At 36.1% G+C, this 13,953-nt stretch overlaps 1 protein-coding gene across 12 annotated transcripts in view; it reads right to left on the bottom strand.

The window, feature by feature from the left end:
• LOC101845091 (calcium-dependent secretion activator 1) overlaps positions 1–13,953 on the bottom strand; it is a 56,643-nt gene that overhangs the window by 15,712 nt on the left and 26,978 nt on the right. For 4 of the 12 annotated variants that reach the window (XM_035969629.1, XM_035969631.1, XM_035969636.1 and 1 more), the window contains 8 exons: positions 13,372–13,559; positions 12,435–12,536; positions 11,823–11,886; positions 11,245–11,368; positions 10,658–10,669; positions 9,670–9,678; positions 7,032–7,138; positions 5,364–5,399 (listed from right to left, as the gene is read on the bottom strand). In XM_035969629.1, coding sequence (XP_035825522.1) covers positions 5,364–5,399; positions 7,032–7,138; positions 9,670–9,678; positions 10,658–10,669; positions 11,245–11,368; positions 11,823–11,886; positions 12,435–12,536; positions 13,372–13,559 — 642 coding nt within the window. Of the gene's footprint in view, positions 1–4,796; positions 4,806–5,252; positions 5,265–5,363; positions 5,400–7,031; positions 7,139–9,669; positions 9,679–10,657; positions 10,670–11,244; positions 11,369–11,822; positions 11,887–12,434; positions 12,537–13,371; positions 13,560–13,953 lie in introns of all 12 variants that reach the window. The other 8 variants (XM_035969633.1, XM_035969635.1, XM_035969637.1 and 5 more) reach the window with 8 other exon arrangements.

Genomic DNA, 13,953 nt, shown 5'->3' with positions numbered 1-13,953 from the left:
CCCCCCCCAACAAAAACAACTAAAGATAACAGAAAAACAATTGAAAATCAATGCCCACAAAGACTTGATTTACAGCATCCACAGGTGGTTTGTATCAATACAGTCAGTTTTCTTCGCAAATTGGCCTTCAACGTGATGTGTGTCTGAGTCATATATATATACAAGAACAGATAAACTCAGATTTAAAAAATCAGGAAGCTCAGAGTGAGGATGGCTAGAAGAGTACTTTTATCCCTACTAGTTTGTTACATAGAAATTGTCTGTCAATAACAACAGAGTTGAAAAAAACATTCATTATGAGCCGGCTTATGGAAAAAAAAGAGAGTAGAGCCTGCATTTCAGAAAAAGAAAAACCCATTACAGATTTGACAAATGCTCTACATTCAGTAAAAAGAGAAAAATTAATACAAAAAGCAATAAAAAATGACTAAGCACCTGAGTCTTGCATTCCATAAAGAGTGTTCCAAGCCATGATATATTCAAACTTTTTGTTGAAACAAAAGCACAGTAAACACGTAGATTAGTCTCTAACAAACTAAACGTTCTGAATAAATGACCATAAAATTGTCTTGGACGAAACAGTGGGTGCGAAAGTGACATGGTGGAACATTCATGACATCACTGCAGACAGAGGTGTTTTGTTGGGGTTTGGTTTTTTTTTTTTGGGGGGGGGGGTTACTTTGAGTGAAGTGAATGTTCCTTGCGGAGTTCATCGAATTTAAGACATTAGATTACGATGTCATGTCTTAATAAAAATGGCAAGGCAGGACAAGATCAAGAATGAGAATCAGAGATATAGACAACAGCACACTCAGGACGATTCAAAGAAGAAGAGAGAATTGCGAGAGTGAGTTTGGACACATTTAAAGATGAGGTAGGCTGACTCATACAGTAAGACACCACAAATGCAAGTTGCTCTCGCCATAAGAAGACAAAGAAGGCTACAGAAAAAGTTAACGGGCACAGTGAAAGAAGACGTGCATGTGGATGCAATGAAAGAAGATGACCAAAATGTTAGAAACAGAAAGATATGGAATGTTTTGCAGGTCAACCTCAGACTGGAGCAGCCTACAACAAGTACAAAAAAATAGAAGACCCAACTAAGGACTTCTCAAACCAGTCTTATTTCATAATTATGAAGAAGAAATATGAAAAATAGAAAGCTTGCCTGACATTTCAGCCATGACCATTTAAACAAAAATAAAGATCATGATGTTCAAGTCTTTTCTTAAGAAAGACAATATTACAAACATACTTTAAATGGCTGGCTAAAAGAAGTGTTAAGATAAAAACAAAATATTTCTTTTTCACTTCTAAGAAAACAGCAACCCTAATTACTTTTCTTAAAAAACCCGTGACCCACTGAAATACGTGACCAATTTCACATACGAAAAATGTTATTTGCCTAAATCATTGTGACAAACAAGAGAAGAAATCATGACTGGAAGCAGAGCTGAGGGAATAACAGAGAGAAATAACAAGAAGAGAATTGGAGTGATGACTGACACATCTCAGTACTCAAGCGAAGCAAACTTAAACGATCAAAAGCATTACTTAAGACTTGAGCAGAAGCAAAATGTAAGTAACAGGAATAATTCTCGAGAAATAGGGGAAAAATTACTTAATTAACTTTAAAACCAAACCTTACAAATCATAAACCTATGTCAGAATCGGCCTAATCATATTATTTGGATTTACTTAAGTACTAAAATAGATAAAACGCAAGTAATGACTGTGACACCACCTTTCCAAAAAAAAATAATAAAAAAAATAAAATGTAAACATTCCAACATATTAAAAGGCCCCTTTTTCTACCTCCAGCAAGTAAAAATACCCGTAACGACTACACCTGATCAAGACAGGAAACCGGACTTTCACTTTTTGTGGGGGGGGTTTGTATTTAACAATGCCAATTTTGGACTTGAAAACTAACCCAAATGATATTTTCTTATCAACATTGTTAGATTCTGTCAAAACATTTCTGTTTCTTATCAGCCCAGAACTTTGCCTGCCTTGTCTGCTTGAGAAGAGTAGATAATTGGGACTTTGTCCTTGAACATTCTTAAAGCAGACTAAACATCCAATTTGAAATAAATGCTCATTTTGAGGACAATCATTGAAGAGTGTTTTTTTTTTAAATAAAGTTTTTAAAAATATATATTAAAACAGAAGTATAGACAAAACTAAGCTAGTGTGATGATCACTGACGGTGCATCAAAACGGATAGCTGGTGAAGTTATATTCAGGTGAAGACAAATTCTAGTCATGGATTAACAAGACTCCATATTAGCACCTTAACACCTCATACTTCTCTCTCCCACATACACATCCACTTGTGTAGGAAAATGCAAGGCCCACTTGGTGTGGCACAGTTGGTTAAGAATTTATCCAGAAAGAGGGAGTCCAATTTTCAAATCAAAGCAAATCTGAATTTTTCTTGAGTTTTTAGTACGTTGCCGTTAGATCTCCCCGATCGGCAATGTTTACCACCCAGTTTCTTTGGATTTTCCCCAAAATGCCTTTGCTGGCAAGGGTTTTTACAATATGAGCCTTGTGATGGCAAAGAGTTTAAAAGGTAAGATTTTCTCTCAGTCCTGTACAACATAGGGCAGGGCTCTGCAACCTCTGACCTTTATGACTTCAAAGCCTAAAGCCCCTCTACTTTTTTTATTTTAATATCCAGCATAATGGGCTTTATTGCAACTACCATGCATGAATATAAACACTGTTTCATTCGTTGCAAAATGCTACTCCCTGACTGGTATTAGGCAGAGGCCGATGTATGCATCAATGATGAGACGCTGACACCCGTATCCGCCTCATCCCACCTCCATTACACGTACTCGCTCTACTACTGTTGCAACAGACCAAGGTAGACTTTAAATAAAACAAGTTCAAGTACAGGTATGCATATAATTGAGTTATCAATGTCACTTCCATTTTATGCTGTGCTATTTTCAAATGATTTGAAGTAATTTCTTTGACACTTGTTTTTTTTTTTTCGTTTAGCAGGCCTTCTATGAGCTCCGGTGTGGCCTGGTTGGATAAAAAGGTTGTCTAAAACCCTGCCATAGAGGGATTAAAAGGTCTAGAACGGCACAACACTTCCATAAAAACAAGCATACACGAATACACAAGCTAGCACTCTTTCTCTCTCTCTCTCTCCCACTCATTCACATTTTCTCTCTAACACCAACAAAAAAAACAACAACCCACACACACTGCCAGAGCAGAAACACATATTCAAGCATTGCCCCTGAACCTACATCTAAGAGTAAACGATTGATCAAAAATATGGATATTTCTACTGAGATTGTCATCAAAAGATAAATACTTCGTGAACACTTAAAATGTTTGCCTTTATGGAAGACTCAGAATAATCTCACATATATTAAACATGACTTAACATTGAAAAGGAAATTTTGAGAATTTAATTTTTAGAAAATCTTCAGTAAAAACTTCATGCAAGACACTGCGAACTAATTATTACTGTTTCCATAAGACTGAAGCATAAAAAGAATAGAAAATACTGATAATAAGAGCACACATCTCAGGTCTTCGCAGTCCAAACAAGTGTACACCAAAGCAAAAATACATAACGACATCGTTGTTTTCTTTACAGATTTCACTTCTAAAGTATAGTGAGTGCATCATGCTCTTCAGACTGGAGAACATAAAAAATCAGACCAACTAGATAAAGCAAAACTGTCTGAAATGCCACAGCAGACGCTATGCACTTTGATGATATATCCTAAAGTTTTTACAATGGCAAAGCACTTTAAGCTATCATTATTTGAATTTTCAAGAAAGAAAGAAAGAAAGAAACCGCATGCATAAAACCAAAAGCTAGTAGTAATAGTTATGGAGATTTTTGTTTGTTTTTGGTATCATGCAGAGAGCATCCTGTGCCACAAGTGAAACTCCTGGGTTACACCAGTACCAGAAGTGGAGATGCCAGTTGACTTCAATCAAAAGGGTCAAACCACAGAGCGGCTGGTGATTATCCCTTACTTAAAGTCAGACGTTAACCACGACTTACAGCTTGGTTGAAAAATTTATAAAGCAAATTAACACATCAACCCTGATAACTGACTTCTGGGGTAAACTTATGAGCCATTACAGAAGGGAAAAGGAACATAATTGTCCAGTAAAATTCCAGGATGAGTTTCAGTAATTCTTACAAAGCAGTGCTGTTATAAAAAAAATAAATTTAAACTTAAAGATGAGAACTTGCAGTAAGACATCAGCTTCATAAAAAAAAAATTATCAGTTCCCAGGACCCTTTCGAAACCATGCTGTAATGTCTTACAGACAATACCTTCATAGTAACATACCCCACTGATAACAAACTAAACTTTAAAACATACGGGCACAAGTTGGTCCTGCCTTTGCTCTTACAGGCTTTCATGCTCTATGAACTGCTGCTATGTGCTTGGCACAAAATCTAAGCAATCGGGTAACCGCCAAGATCTACAAAATCTACATAAACAACTGAAAGAGGATTACTGAAGCTATTCACACAAAAGCTGTTGGAGTAATCAGCCTAGGACGATACAGACATGACTTAAAAGAGTCAATGGGGGAGAAAGGAAGAGAGTTGGTGAAAGAATTGTGGGCATCTGTCTCATCCAAACATGGTTCAATGCTGGTTTCATATCCAATGCAATGCAATGCATGATGCATGAAGTTCTTTGAGTAATAAGGACATTCGACCGGGAAAGGGGAGGGGTAGCTTGTGCTCAGAAGGAAACAAGGGGATACACCGGTTGAACAGTAATGATTCATTGTGTACATACCCACATATGCTTTATCAGGGGGGAAAAAGTGTGAAGCACACAGTGGTTTAATCAGACAAGCATGAATATTGTGAGATCATTTTGACAAAAACATATATATATATAGACGTATCTGAGATGAAATGAGACAGATGAAAAGTGCAACTTTCTCAAATGAATTGTGCTTTGGATTAAGAAAACCAAAAATGACTTGAAGTTGTCAGTTACATAACATGAAGATGAGGCAGAAAGAAGATGAGGTGCTGCTGCTAAAAAAACAATTAAGACAAAGCCTAGTAAATAAATTAGAAAGGAATACATTAATCCTATAAAAAATCTGCCGAAAAAACGGTGCTTGTATCAATCAAGACTTCAGAAGTTCAACAGGAAAAAGAAAACAGTTGGTTACAAGGGCAAAAAGTGCATTAAAAGTAAACAAAATCATGGAGTATCAAGATGCTTGATGGAAGGACTCACCGATGAAAACGCCTATTTTTAGCACAGGGAGGAGAAAGCACAACAGCACAATGTTAATGTGTAATCATGCAATATGTCTCACAAGTGTCAACACAAAAGCTTTCTACACACTTTCACTTTTTGTAGATTGGTAGACTGCCATACAAACTGAAAAAAAAAAAAAAGAACCCACCAAGGAATAAGTGCCAGCTTACTAACTTAGACATTTACTTTTTCATTACACTTGGAGGCAATGTTTTCGCTTTAAAAAAAAAACCTAATTAAGTTTGAAATAAGATGTGACGGCCCCAGTTTTGTGATTAAACAACCTGACTCTGCTGCCATCTAATACAGTGTGTCTATAAAACTATTGACAACTCTGAGAAAGAACGCCTCTTAATATGAAAGTTGCTTGGTTCTTAAAATAGGCGCTTGATGACTTGATGCATTGCCATTATCATAAAATCTTTTCCATCACAATGACTTCAGACATGACACCCACCAATCCACAGAAAGAATTAAGCATATGGAATCAGGGCCTTTTCTGGCCCACTTTCGCCCAGCTTCAAAAACTCAGGAAGGGGTCGAAATACTCAAAATAAAAATGTTGCTCTTTCCAAAATCGATTTACAAAAATTATTTTTTAACGATGTACTTCAAATTTAGTGTAAATTATTTCATATTTAATTTACTACCCCGTCTTCAATATTTGACTTTATAAACAACCTGCAAGAAAAAGCCCTGCTGGTAAGGGGGGGAAAGGTGGGGGGACCTGTTAGCCTTCCATAGGAATAATAACAGACAAGGTCTTGACAAAGGCGTACAGTCATCATATCAATGGACTGAACAGTAATCACATAGGCATGTTTGAAAATGCACACTGCCACCAGGAAAACAAACTTGTACAAACAGTTCACATGACACAATGGGGATCAATAGAGGAAAGAGGGAACAAGATATGCACAATGCAGAGTACACATTATAATAGAACTGATTATTACGGGTTATAATAGCTTCATCCAATAAAGGATCCCCACCATTTCTACTGGCCGTTAAAGGTGTTAAAAGACAGTTTAAAAAAAAAACCAAAACAAAAAAATGCATCTCCCTAAAATAGTGCACTATGTTATAATGGGATTTGTTGTTACCAAGGTGAGTAAAAGTCAGTTATGACCACATAGCAGCTACAACTCATAACAGGGGGAAAAGGGACGCAAAGAAACTATCAAAGGGTATGACATAAAATAGGTTATAATAAAACTGTGGGTCCTCTTCCAGATATTACAAATACTTCTGTACCAGATTCCCTTTCCCTACAGCATTTCAGAATGCCTGCGGTTGAGGGTTCTGTGTAGCTTTCCGAGTCTGATAGACATTAAGGAGTAATCACAAATATATCACGTGTAAGAGACCAAATACCAAAGACCAACATCATCACAAGGAGAAAATCCATCACCTCAATTACAATCCACCTTCACAGTATTAACAGCAACAGCGCATGCCAATGAATGTCTGAAAGCTAAAAAGACAGTTACTTTTTCTTTCGTATTCAGGAATGTTCATCCAGGTTAATTTTGAAACAAAAAAAAGAATCAGTGGGTTTGGAAATAGAATGTTATTTCTTTTCTGATGATTTCTCGTTCCTTTTTTGGAGGGGAGGGGGTTAACTTTTCAAAGAAATCCTTATTCAATAAGGAGACATGCTTTACTGCTGTCAACAGAACTGAAACAAACAACATAACGGCACACATGGTATTTTCGTTCTTGTCCAAGACACGGCACAAAGCACAGCCACGTTACCTCGGCATGGTGTTCCTCGTTCTGTTGCAGTACTTCAATGCACAACTCGGCCAGATGCATGATGTCATCCAGCTTTTTTTTGGGTGGGATATCCTCACCTAGGACTTCTACAGTAAGGAAGGGGGGGAAAAACAAAGCTCATCATAGAACCAGGAACAGGCATCAGCAATGCCATTGTACTGAGTCTTTCCATAATCAAAAGACCACGAGGAAGGAAAAGTTAACAGATAAAACTTTGGCCAGGTAAATGATATGGGAACTATTACAACTGTAACATATAATTTTGGTGTCAAGATAGTAATCACATTTTTGTTTGTTTGTTTGCTGTTTTGTTGGGTTTTTTAAAAACAGAAATGAGTCCAGCAGTCAAAAGACCAGAGGAAATCTTAACAGATGAAACTTTGGCAAGTTAAATGATATAGGAGCCATTGCAACTGTAACATATATTATTGATGTCACAATAGTGTTGACTGGTGTTTTCTTTCTTTCTTTTTTTTTTTATAAACAGAAATGAGTGCAGCAGGTAAAATTGTAAGCTAAACACAAGCATTAGACAGTCAAGAGAATCGTTCCAGATACAAGGATAAGGGTTATCTGTAAAGAATCATTTTCAACAAAGGAGAAAAAGACAGAAGTAAACTTTCCACTATTGTAAAAAGACAGAAGTAAACTTTCCACTATTGTAAAAAGACAGAAGTAAACATTGGACTATAGTAAGAACTGGCTGTCTTCCCTGTCATTTCTCATATATATCAAATGCAAATATTTTTCTCAATACTGTAGGGAACAAGCAACCAGAAATTGTTTCTAAAAATAAAAAGACAATTGAAAAAAAAAACAACTACTACCTAAACTGAATGCAACATTTCAGTGCTGGTTTTCATTGTATTTGTCCAAGATGAAATACCTTGTTTACCCCTCAAAAATGGGGGGTTGTTTTTTGGGGATTAAAAAAAAACCACAAATACAGCTACAGAGTACAACATCAAAACAAAACTAAAACAATATTTTCTAGAGTTTAAAAAAAAGTAGTAAAACTGACAAAAAGAAAATCATCATAAAAATAAAACCCAAAACATACATTTAAGAAAAACATTAAAGTTTTCGTACAAAGAAAACACACATTTCCAGTAGGATGAAATATGTTAAATCCTAACAATAAATAGAACGTAAACAGCTGAAAATTTGACTAAGAAGAACAAAAAATATTTTTCAATTAATGTTTAAATCAGTTTTAGGCCTACATGAACATGTAAATCCAAAACAATCTACAATACAGTCACGTGAAGAGACAACCACGGCCAACAAAAGAAAAAGGCTACAGCAATGATATGTCTTGAATGGTCACCTTGACATAAAGAAACAAAAATATAAAAAATAAAAAGAGTTCCAATTTTAAACAAACACCAATCACAGACAGCGAGTTGCATTCATTCACACTTTATTCCTGATTATTTCACACAACGACAACTTGGTAGTGAAAATTTTGAAGAGTTTTTTTTTTTCATCCGACACCAACTGACCTAATTCACTTGAAGAAAAACACCGACTGACCTAATTCACTTGAAGTAAACAAAGGCACACTAAAGCAGTGACAGACATAACGCACTAAGAAAAAAAAAACAACCAAAAAGCATGACGAAAGATAAAAGAGAGCTCTCACTCTCTCACTCGAAAGTGGTGCTTGCTATCAACTATCCACACATCAATGAGGTGAATTACACCTACAGGAGCGTCCGCCCCGTACTTGATGAAACAAAAAGACACATCTACTCGGAAAACTGAAACCAAATACAACTAGATTTCGAAATGGGGAGAGTACAACACATGATTTTGAGAGTGGGACACGAACAACACAATTACAGCTAACTCATGTCTGAGCTAAGAAAAGCAAGACTTTTTGAAAGCATGTGGTTCAGTTCTCAGTAAATCACACTGTAAATGGGTAATGAGGAAAAATAAAACACAGCCTTCCTTCATCTGAGGACAGCTGCATTTCATTTCCATCAAAGAAATAATCATCAAAGTGAAATGTAACCTGTCTTTGAAGCTTGAAACCAAAGATGTCAACAGTCCACTCAAAATGAGAAAAATATAATGAAACAGCTTTGAGAATCACCATTGCTGGAGGTACTTTTAAAAATTGTCTACCTTTTCACTGGTGCTATTTTCAAAAAGCTTTCAATGTTCTGTACATAACTGAAGTGTCTGAAATCCTTTGAAATGAGCTATATCAATTATCTAAATAACATTTTTTTAAAAATCCCAGTCAAGATCTGAAACCAAAGCATGCCTCGACTCACCATTTTGTTTTAAGTAGCACCGCCTCAGAAAGTTTTTTAGTCAGACAAAGCACGGGGGAATATTCTGAACTAAATCCTCGCACACAATGAAACCGGCTGGAGACATGATGATAAGGAATTTGAAATTTTCATTCTCTGAAAGCTTGCAGCCCTATGGCATACATTGGCATACAAAACTCCATGACAGGTTCATCATTTAAAAATGCTTGAATTATCTGGGAGTACTAGAGCCAATTTAAAATAATTATCTCTACTCTTTACTGAGTTTACTGCTGAACCAATAGAGGCTGGCCTATTTGCTACAAAATGAGAACAGTGCCTTGATTGATACCTACCGCCAGCTCCTAGAGTGCAACACAGACAGAAGCAACAGTGAGAGAGCTGTGTCATTGGTCATTAAACAATAAGCACAAACAATAATAATATGTTTCCTACATCATTCTTTCTCCCCCACCCCCCCATTTCTTTACATTATAAAAAATCACCAAGGATACCAGTCACCAAAATCTTTAAAAGGAAGGAAGAAAAAAAAATCCGTAACTTGCAAAGACAAATGTGAATGAAAAATTGGAGCATGAACGCAGGTCTCGTTCACTTTATCAACCTCACAGAATCAGAAAAACTCGAAACAGCTGAAAGTTACCATAGCGTTTAACAAGTCTAAAATGCTCAACTTACTTTCACAAATACTGAATACACAGAATATCTTATAAAAAGCAAATATTTCAATTACGTATCCATCATTTACACATAAATGACAAAAAAGATAGATACTGCTCAAATCTACGGTAAAACAAAGATACAGAGACATAGAAGGTAGGGAGTGTAAACAGAGGAAAAAAAATTATTTTGTTTAAACACCACAATCAATGTAATTCAGCACTTAAGTTACAAAAAAAAATGCGCAAAGAGGGACAAGTGTTGAGGGCAAAGGATTGGGCAGCTTTTTAAAACAGTAAGGGCTGGGTAGTGAGGGGGTAACCGTAGTAGGCCTATCTGTTACACAGAAAGAAAAAAAAAATGAAAACCAGAAACAATCAGCAGCTGAAAAGCTCATGCCTCAGGCTTTACAGTTCTGCCAAAATAAAGAGCTGACTTAATACTGATAATTTGTTTCCGTGATAACATGAACACAAGTTCAGACACAAATTCTAAGCTATAAAAACAGAAAAAAAAGGCTCAACAACATGAAAATGAACTAGCTAATCTGTGGAAAATGTGAGTAAACGTACAGCTAAAAATAAGCAAGTGCTGATTAAAGAAAATTGAACTACACACTGAAAAAACATTTATATATGGCAAAAAAAAATCCATTCAGATCACCTTTTTTACGGCCTGTGTGCCCAAGACAGAAAAACAATTTGGTGTCATTTATTCTGTAACATACTCCATCACCCCACTTGAGAAGAAATGTGGGTGCATTCAAATAAGTAGTTAATGTGTGTGGGAATCATAAACATTTTAGCTTACCCTACCCTGAGCTCTGCGAGAGGAATTAATTCTGTTCATTCCAGGAAATAAACAGTAACACTGCACAGTGAACATTGGCACAAAAATATGTGACTTGAAGTATACAAAACTGATGCCTATTAACAATCACTCATAATTGACTGTTAACAATACCTATGTAATATTTTGTATCATATTAATCAACAATTCATGAACATCACCAAATGAAAGCAACACAAACAAACAGGTCTCCCATACACAGAACATGAAACCTGTATTGAAAAGGGAGTTATTTGGGAATTTTCTAGCAAAGCATTGAATGCATAAATATAAAGAGAGGGGTTAAATATGAATTCTAATGAAAAATGGAAAGTTTAGTAAAAATCAATATATTTCCCTGAATAGCATAATATTTGTAAAAATCCCACAATGTCTGAAAATTTTAGGTCAAAATAAGTTACCTTCAATTTTTGCATATTCAGATATGCGTGTGTAGTTGACCAGGGCAGCATTCTCAAGGCATTTCTTAATAACTTGTCGTACTTCTTCTGATGGAACAGGCGTTGCGATATCTTTCATCAGCACCTGATCCAAATAAAACAAGAAATGTTCACATTATTACTAAAACATCTGAGAAGACAATGAAATTGACTTAGTTCCCTTTTAGTTTTAGTGAGAGTTTTTCGGCATTTTACGGTACTGATATATTACAAAAAGGTCATATAAGTGCCAAAGAATAGATGTGTTACAAGAGAGTAACATATACAAAAAAGAAGGAGGAGAGATATGGACTATAGATGTTTGATAGAAAAGAAGGAGCAAACCCCCACCAGAGCACCTGCGAACCACTCACCGACTTACAACATCTGTCAATACTTTAATACTGTTTTGGAGTCTTTGGCAAATTGGGAAACCTTCTACAGCCCTTGAACTCAAATGATTCTTTATTGTCTTTTCTCCTGTCTTGCATAACATCATCTACATCAACAAAAACTATATGAAAATACAAATCTTTCCTTCAAGACAAAACAATACATACCCTCTCCAGAAGAGACAGTGTGGCTTTCAGTGCTCCTTCAGGTCGTCCAAATGGAAAACAGTATCTGAAAATACAATATAGAAATAACTTAACTCTTGCAACTCCTAGGGATAATCCCTATTTTGTGACAGCAAATTCGGTTGAAAATAATGCATACCGTACTATCTTCACCAAAGAAAGATAGGTTTCAAGCAACAAGCTTGTATTTCCAAGCAAAATATTCAGAAAAGAATAAAGATTTGTAACATGAAGATATAATTATAGTGGAGGCAAGCAGATGTTTATGATTAATGAGGAAAACAAGAAAAAAACATGGATGTGGCGTCTAGTTAGTAGATGTAACAACATTTTGAGTTAACATCAGGACTAAAAATTGCTTTTCCGTGAAAATATAGTTGAAAAAGCCTCTACACTTTAAATGTAAGATTTACTTTGTCCATGTGTAGATGCAAATGCCTTTACACCTTAAAAAATAGCCATATTCATCACTTTGAACCTTTGAGACTGTCACTGGCAATCGCAGCATTCAGGAGTGAAGCATGTGGGTACTGCGTTAAAAAGATTAATTTCTATGACAGTTATGTTACCCCACAGGAGGTTAGTTTAGTTTACCTGAAATGTGTGATTTGCTTTTCCAACAAAACCCTCAATCTCTCCTTTATCTCATCAAAGGTTGTTCTCTCTGCCTGCAACACTGTGCCAATACCATCTGGCCTGGAATGAAAATGAACAGAAAACTGTTACACAGAAATACTTGTTACCACTTTCAGCACACTAGTAAACAAAAAAATTAGGACCAAATTCTAATAAACCATCACTCCTTCAGTTTCTATACCAATACTATTTCATTTCTCAAGCTCGGCTATTACAGAGGCTTGAAACCCAGTAGTGTAAGAGAAAACGTATTTAATTGACTAAAATATTGTTTTGGGGTTTTCATTCTGCTACAGAAGAATTTGTCTTTGAATAATTAAATTCTGTCCTAAAGCTTAAAAAACGATGCTTTAAGTCAAAATAGTGCTTTTGAGTAGAGGAAGCTGAACATAAACGTATATCAAGACAATAAGATTTGCACACTGTTTACTACAGCTACCACACAACAGATATCTATACATTAGTTTAACATGAAATTTAAGAATGAACAAATGGTGGTACAGATACAACCATCGCAACACTCACTAAGTCATACTTTTAGTCCGAAACAAAGTAATATATTGTATTTCCATTGATCACTGCAAGGGAGTTTCTGGGAAATGCCAGACAGTGATTGGTCCTCACTAAAGTAATACATGACAACCACTACCCACAAACCAATATCAACAAGCAGGACGACTAAACAATTAATTAATTATTTATCAGTTAGTTTTAGTAAGTGTTCTACGGCACTTGCAACACAATAAGGTCATAAAAGTGCCGAAGATTAGAGGTGTTACAAGCGAGTAACAAACATAAAAAAGAAGGAGGGGAGATGAGGATGATAGATGTTTGATAAGAAAGAAGAAGAAAACCACACCAGAGCACCCGCCAACCACCCACAATGAATCATCACCTGGATCCGTGGACGTGTGAGGCACAAAAGGCAAAGCTATAGTGTATGAGTGTCGGGTCGATGAGGATGCCCTTCTCCGCCCTCTCCAGCAGGTCGTTGAGGTAACACAAGTTCCGGTGACACCCTCGCACACCGTAGCGGGCACAGTACTCATCCAACACAAACACCTGGCCCGGGCTGAACCAACCCTGAGAGGTAAAGAAAAGAAAAGAAAAAAACAAAACAATTACAGACAGATCTTGTTAGTTTGTTAGTGTTTGAGCGCTTAATCAACTGCTTGCACTGTATGCTTCCCGGGGAGCTGAGAATGTTTCTGAGTGTTCTAGCATCTACTGGGGCAATATTATAGTGTAAAGCGCATAGAGCTTGTTGTCAAGTTGGGATATGCGCTATACAAATGCTATTTATTATTATTTATTATTATATATCCAGACCAATGTGCAGTCGAAACAGTCCAAGATCATCACTTATTGATGAGAAGAAAAGTGGCCGTTTTACAAAGGAATATTTTTCTTTTACTCATGATATCATACTTATCATGAGACGGTTATTCATTAACACGAATCATGACTATCTTAATAC

Source organism: Aplysia californica, unplaced genomic scaffold (assembly GCF_000002075.1).
Source record: "Aplysia californica isolate F4 #8 unplaced genomic scaffold, AplCal3.0 scaffold00164, whole genome shotgun sequence".
Lineage (NCBI taxonomy): Eukaryota > Metazoa > Mollusca > Gastropoda > Aplysiida > Aplysiidae > Aplysia > Aplysia californica.
Note: the sequence above shows the minus strand (reverse complement) of the source record. Positions and strands in the feature narration are given on the sequence as shown.